We start from the raw sequence: 7586 nt of genomic DNA on the forward strand, positions 1-7586 counted from the left end.
TTGGTCTGTGAATCCACTCATGCATTGTTGGATTGCATGGATTCTTATATATGTGCTTAAACATCATCAACATAAAGAGAGGCTGGCTACGTTATTGTAAGTGTTGTAGGCAGTTCACTTCCTGTTTTTTGCCTGACATGAACCTATACTGATAACTCGTACTGACATGAATCTGAGGGCACTGAAAGTGAGGGGGAGTGTAATAAAGACAAAGTTCCTCTCTTCATCTTGCTCCACAAGTTGCTCTTGTCTTGGGTTGTGCATGCTGCTCACAGCCTTCACCTTCCGCTCTCATACAGTGAAAACCACAGAGGGAGGGTCGACAGTGAAGACTTCTTTAAATGCTAATTCATTTGTCGGAGGGTGTGCAGTAGTAGAGTGTGATGAAACAGTTTAGATTTGAACAAAGAAAGGTGTTCAGAAAGAGATTAGAACTCCAGAGCTAAGGATTTAATCCAACAACATGAAGACAATTTTTGTACTTTCCTGTCTTCTCTATGGTAAGTGTGTTAAATGACTTTCATGTGTCATTTAAAACGACTCTAAGATGGTTTAACAGTTGTTGGCTGATGCACTTTGGCAGCGATGCGGACGATGGAAGCAGTCATCAAAGCAGAGGGATTCGAAGGAGGAGAAGTCTCATTCCAGTGTTCACACAGCTATGCAAAGACAAATACCAAATACCTCTGCAATATCCCCTGCAAAAGAAATGAAGATGTCCTGCTTGCAGTGAAACCTGTTGGACGAGCAGTGTCAGAGAGGATAACTCTGGAGGACCGGGGGGACGGGGTCTTAACTGTGACCCTAAGTCGGCTACGGCTGAACGACTCTGGGGAATACTTTTGTGGTGTGAAAAGGAAGGGTTTTGATACTTATAACACTGTACATCTTACTGTAAAGGAAGGTAGGTGGTTGGATTTATGTATACACTTCTCTCAATTCTATCTCCTCTTTTTTGAATACGTATAACTCTCCATCAGAGGTGGACTGTAACTTAGTATAACAGAGTATTTTTATTTGAGGCATCATTAAATTGACAGCTTGAGTTTCTTTCCAGATTAAATTTTGGGCTCTGTTTATATAACACAAAATGTTCCTGATCATTTTAACACACAGACCAAGAAAAGCTCAAATACATATTATTTCCCTGTTATAAAAACAGTCACTGCAAGTTCATACATGCATAAACTTGACAATATGATGGTAAATTTGAGACAACCCCAGTAATCTGTCAGGGTCTTGTATTCAGGGGAAATGTCAGATTTGGCCTTTAATTGTGGCTCCATAGAAGATAAAAAGCAGTGCTTGATGTTTTACCAACCAAAGAGTGATTTCCTCTTCAACATGTAAGATTCTTTGTCACCTGCTCATTCAGATTTGCAGCGAAATGACAAAGCCATGAGCTTTAACACCCATGCATCACTCCAAAGAGAAATACATTTACAAGATATAAAAAATAAAAACACAGAAAAATACAAATGTGAAAAAGTGTAAAGTAAAAAAAGTGTTGGAGTGCAATGTGTAATGTGTAATGTGTGCGTCATTGGTGTTAAGGGTCACAGCTCCACAGTGTGGTACAGTATGTGGGTAAGGGGCCAGATTTAATTTAACTTGGGAACGCGTACACAACAAAATAATTTAAATCGGTCTTCGGCTCTGTTTCACACATACAGGTGTTGCCAGTGAGACAACAACCATCAAACCTGATCCTTCCCCTACATGGACATATCTAAATACCTCCAGTTCAAGTCAGCAAACACTTAAAATGAACACCAGCTGTCCCACAAGCATCTCAACAGGTATGGAAAAAATGTCACTATGTTCCAATGCTTATACATGGGGTGTCGTTTGTAAAGTTGTGCACACTGAAAATTACTGCAACATTCCTTCACATTTATCACTAAAACACAGGTTTCAAAAGTACTCACATTCATTACTCAAGTAGAAGTATAGATGCTAGGGTTTAAAAAGACTTCTGCAGAAGTTGAAGTATCAACTCAAGCGTTTTACTCAAGTAAAAGTGTAAAAGAACTGGTTTCAAAACTATTTCAAGTATCAAAGTAAAAGTAATGTAAGGGGAACAAAATGCCTTTAAGGACAAAAGCTTAGGCTGGGCCACAGGGGCCTATAGTGCACGACCCCACCTCCCAAAAAAACATGTTTCTAAAGGCCATAATGACTATAATGTTATATTAATATGTAAATATATATTTGGGTTGCACCTGTTTCAGATGCATTTATGCCCACCGAAAATGAACACATTTCCGTACAATGCAAATACATTAAAGAACCATATATGTGTACTACTGAGCATTAACGTGTTTCATGGAGCGGAATATGATGACTAGTTGCCTATAAATATTGTAATGGTGCAAAAAGTCAAACTTCACAGGCATGTTATCAACAGCTTTTACTGGAATGTAAATGTACATCAAAGTGTTTTTTTAACGATGACAAGCCAAAATGAAATAGGAGTAACAAGGCTATTTTTAAAATGTAAGGAGTAGAAAGTACAGATAACTGCATGAAAATGTGAGGAGTAGAAATAAAAAGTTGGCTGAAAAATAATTACTCCAGTAAAGTACAGATACCCTAAATTTCTACTTAAGTAAGGTAACAAAGTATTTGTACTCTGTTACTTGACACCTCTGCTAATCTAAATGTTAAATCCAAATATTAAATATAAAAGTTCAACGATAAATCTAAATGTTAAATTTAAATGTTGCTCTGTGATCCTAAATATTTTGCTAATGTGTAAATTCACACTGTCACCTAGTGGAAGTACCAAAATAAAAGCTTTATGAAGCGAAACAGATATCCCCCGTTGTGGAAACCCCTAATGACCTCGAAAATGGCCTTTTCAATATTTTTTCTAAACCAGTGCAAATTTTTGACGGTGGGCAGTTCTGCTAGCAAACCGTAGGAGTCAGTATTGTCAGACTATGGTTGGGATATCTGTACCGCTTTATAAAGCTTTTATTTTGGTATTTCCCATGAGCGGCAGTGTGAATTTGCATGTTAACTTAATATTTTGGATCACAGAGCAAGATTTAGCATTTAGGTTTAACATTTTACTGTTATATTTATATTTTAGCATTTAGATTTAACAGAGATATTATCTTAAATGTATTTGTCGCAGCAAAAACAAATGTGAAAATGATCACAAAATATTGTTCCAAATGTGATTATGAGTGAAAAATTTACACTAAGTTTTCATGTTGTTTGGGAGCTAAATGTGGAGAAATGCTGCTGTTATTCTCAGTGTTCCCAACTTTACAAACAGCGCCCTATAGTTATAATTTTGAATTAACTTACAGTTCTAATTCATTCAATGTCACAGTGTCAAACTGCACCCAAGGGGGAGAACGGAGCAACAGCACAGGTGAGTTTAAGAGTGCAGAGATGGTGCATTTATATCAGCTACAGCAGAAACATTTGGTGATATGTATTATGTAAAGTTGTTGAGCCTCCCTGTCTTGTTTCTGTTCAGGCACTTTGCTGTTTACCACACTTGGGGCTGTCATCGTGTTCACCTTCTTGGTTCTGGCTACGTGGGTTAGGAAACGCAGAGAAAGTGCAAAACCTCATCCACCAACAGCTGGCACCAACAGCCCAGGTCATGTCAGTGCAGTCAAAAGAGAGGTATGAGACAGAAAGTCTCACAGCACTCTCTTCACAGAGACACCTGAGGGTTGTCTTGATAGTGACTTAGAGAAGCAGACAAGCATCAAGTTTATTTTCCTTGTTGTGGAGGTTAATGCATAAACAGGGCTTTTCCAGATCTCTATTTTTGTCTCAGTTAGGACTCGTGTCCATTAACTGGGTGTGTATTGTGTTGGCTTACAACCTCAATTTCAGAGCACTTCTCATTGGCGCTAACCGTTGCTTGGTTGCCATATTGTCCTGCAGCTTCTGCTTCCCTCAGTGGTGACTGATTAGTCAGTTTTAAATGCTTTGTGTGCCTCAGCTTTGCTTTCATTCAATGGCATTTTACAAAGATAGCATAGAAGCAATTGATAAAAATCATGTTGTAGCATTAAAGCTAGGGTTGGTAGCCACAGACAACTAGCATGAATTTGAATATAGCATTTCCCCAGGACTCCGTCTATATTATGATCTTCTTTGAGGGTTAAAAAAGTTTAAAAAATGTCAGTCTTTCTCTAATTGATGTGAAATTGTGCAAAATGGTGCACAACACGTGGGCAGATATCTGTCCTTGGTTAAATCAGAACTCTCAGTGAACCATGCAGGCTGATAGAGAACCAGCATTCGCAAAACCAGGACCCAGACAGCTCAATGGAATTTAATAATTTTCATTTTTGCTCTTCATACTTTTACAATTCAAACAAACAAATTCAAAGGTGTGTAACTTTTATTTTGTTAGTGAATAGATGCATAGTAAAAGCACAATAGCTGATTCTTTGTCTTTGTCCTTTCCAACAGATGGACTGTGAGAATTATACGTTTTCTGAGGAGATGCATGGGATGACAACATTATCTGATAGACTCTCTAGTACTCATGGACCTGAGCAGGATCCACCAGCAGCCGCAATTACAGCAGCCAAGTGCAGCGATCCCCTTTGTATCTATGAAAACATCTGCTGCTCTAAAGATGCTGCCGTGTTACGATATACAACTAGAAAGTGCAGTGAGGAGCAAAACACCAGCTCTGGGATCTACATTAACCCCTTACCATTTATACGATCTAAAAATGCTGATGGTGGCTCTCTGGAAAACAATACAAATGAGAATATGGAGACCAGAAATGTGACAGAGAAACCCACAGAGAGCTGTACGAGCAAAGCATCAGCGTGTGACTCTGCTTGCTTTAGTGATCCCACAGAGACGAGGACCAGGTCTCTTTGGTTTGGTTTGGACATATCAGAAACAGTCTGACTTACTCTCAAAGGTGAGTGAGGTAAAACTGCTCTGGACATTTGGGGACAACTGAGTTAGACGCCACACTCTTCTTCTTTAGATTAAGAAGACATGAATTTGTCTCCTTTACACAGATATCCTGGGGAATGTAGTTTTTCTTGTTCTTGGATTAATTCAGATTGATGGCATGTCTGTGCGCCTCAAGAAAGACTAAAGAAGGAATGTTTAAGCTACACCGAGGTATATAACATACTTTATAGAAAGAGGAGTTTTATGGCAGACTTTGAGCTGAATATCATACTCAAACAGGTTCTCAGAAAATAACTTGATGTTATTACATTTATTAATTGCTGTGAGACATAATTAAATAACTCTGAGACAGATTTTCAGAAATACTTTTGAGGTTTTGAGCTGAACTATTTCAAAAATGTGAAATCATGGAGCCCTGACTTGTTTTTTCCTCACTTATTGTACATAATTATCTCAAAATAAACATGAAAAAATATTGCAAATAATAAAACAACAAAATAACAGAACAGACTTTACTTTTACGTAATGTCAGAGGCAGAAACATCATGTGTCTGTACCTTCATGTAAATCCACAAACGACCATAGGCTGTATAAGATATGAACGTAGTATCCGTGACGTCACCCATCTGTTTCTGAAGAGCTGTTTTGAGACCAAACGTCGGTTGCCGCCATATTACTTCTGTCGAGCCAGTGTGACGTAAAGAGGCGGAGTTTGAGCCTCCTAGCCAACAGCTGCAGTGTGCCCACAAGCAGCTGTGCCTCTCATTGGAAGACTCGGAATCTCAATATCTTCGAAATTGCCACGTTAGAAAAAAATCCCCCCCCCCTCACAGAGAGAGCGCATCGAGAAATGAGCTATCCAGACTACACTCGTCTTTTGTACCAGGCTGTAAACATGTTTATTTCTGCTGTAAAGATCGTCTTCTTTCCATTCATGTGTATGTGATTTCCGATACTTCCGGAGCCAGCCTCAAGCGGCTCCTCGATGAACTGCAGCTTTTAACACTTCCGCATTGGACTCATATTTTAAGACCGGAGGTTGCCGCTGGCATACGACACAGAGGCTGAAGCAGTTGTTGCAGACTCTAACTTTAGGGACACCTGGTGGTCATATAGTGACACAGCGACATGTAACACTGAACATTGATGAATCTCACTAAACTAAAACCCTGAAGACATAAAATCCTGAAATCTCACATGTCTTGTGCTGCAGTGTCTGGTGGAGGCGTGGTGAGCAGATCTCCATTCTGATTAGGTGCAGGTGTTTCTCATCAGCAGCTGCTCGTTAGCTTCAGCTGTTGCTCTTGTAAGCTCCCAATTTGTACCAGGTATTCTCCTGTGCCTTCCATGTTACCCTCAACACTCCTCTGCCACTCAGCAACTCAGCGATGTCTGGAAGATTTCTGGCAACCTCATTTGGTTCTGCAATAAATCCTGTTTACCATCTTCTCTCCTGTCTGTGTTTCGCTTTTGGGTTTGAATGAATAAACGTTACAGCATTTACTCACTTACTAAGCTCAGTGTTGTGTGATCTTTTGCAATAAGAAATAAATGCTAATGTTTAACAAATTAAAATATGCACCAGTCATCATGACCTTACCAGTAGACTAAGCATAGGGCAGCGAGGTAAGGGCATTCGTAGGGCCTGATATCTCTGCATGGATCAGATGGCTTTTATGAAGTGTGTGATGTGATGGATTTTAATTTTGTCATCTCTCTGCTACTCACAGTCCCTTCATTTTAACCAGAACCAAAAATAGGACCATATCTCTCCGGTCTCAGCTCCCTGTATGTTTTAGAATTGATTTTAAGATTTTACTGATTACTTTTAAAGCTCTACATCAGAATCAGAATCAGAATCAGCTTTATTGGCCAGGTATGCTTGAACACACAAGGAATTTGACATGGTAAACTGTGCTCTCTTTGTACAAGGCATAAGAATGAGGCATACAAATAAAAATATAAAGATACATATAATAATAATAATATCAACTATAAACACAAAAAGAACAACAAATAGACATTACTGATATGTACAGGTTAAGATAATATGATATGATACATGGACTTACTTCGAGCAATATAGCAGACCTTTTAGTACTTCACGAGTTGACGCGTGCATTGAGATCCTCGGGCAGAGGTTTATTGTGCATTCCAAACACAAAAATTGAAAACCAAAGGGGACAGGGTGTTCGCAGTGAGGGGTCCGACACTCAGGAACCATCTGCCCGAGGAGATCAGGTCTGCTGAGTCAGTGTGCTCTTTTAAATCCCTTCTGAAAACATACTTTTATCGCAGAGCCTTCCCGGATTTTATCTGAATTTTGTTTTACTTTATTTTATTCTAACAGTCTTAAGAAATAGACTTTAAAGTAACTGTATTCCTTTACAGTTATTTTATGGGAATTTTCTGTCTTTAAAATGTATTTAATTTCTTTATCTTGTCTTGTGTGTTTTTATGAACTGCCTGTTTTATTTTGCTGCCAATGTGAAGCACTTTGTAACTTGTTTTTTTAAAGTGCTCTACAAATAAATTATTATTAATATTATTATTATAATTACCTGCATCTGTGCAAATTTCTCAGCTGCACTTGTCAATGTGTGCTTTTCATTTTTCAAGTCTAACCAGCAACTTGAGAACAGAGGATGAAGATGAAGATGGATTGATAATTGCACTCT

The 7586-nt window shown here is 38.7% G+C and overlaps 1 protein-coding gene across 1 annotated transcript; it reads left to right on the forward strand.

Moving 5' to 3' along the window:
* The first annotated feature begins 352 nt into the window (after window positions 1–352).
* Window positions 353–4474, forward strand: LOC117816316 (CMRF35-like molecule 1). Its single transcript, XM_034688522.1, has 6 exons — window positions 353–500; window positions 584–904; window positions 1674–1799; window positions 3341–3382; window positions 3491–3616; window positions 4444–4474. Exons 1-6 carry the CDS (start codon window positions 464–466, stop codon window positions 4452–4454), a joined length of 663 nt encoding a protein of 220 aa, XP_034544413.1. The 5' UTR covers window positions 353–463; the 3' UTR covers window positions 4455–4474.
* Window positions 4475–7586: the final 3112 nt, after the last annotated feature.

Source organism: Notolabrus celidotus, chromosome 7 (genome assembly GCF_009762535.1).
Source record: "Notolabrus celidotus isolate fNotCel1 chromosome 7, fNotCel1.pri, whole genome shotgun sequence".
NCBI classification, from domain to species: domain Eukaryota; kingdom Metazoa; phylum Chordata; class Actinopteri; order Labriformes; family Labridae; genus Notolabrus; species Notolabrus celidotus.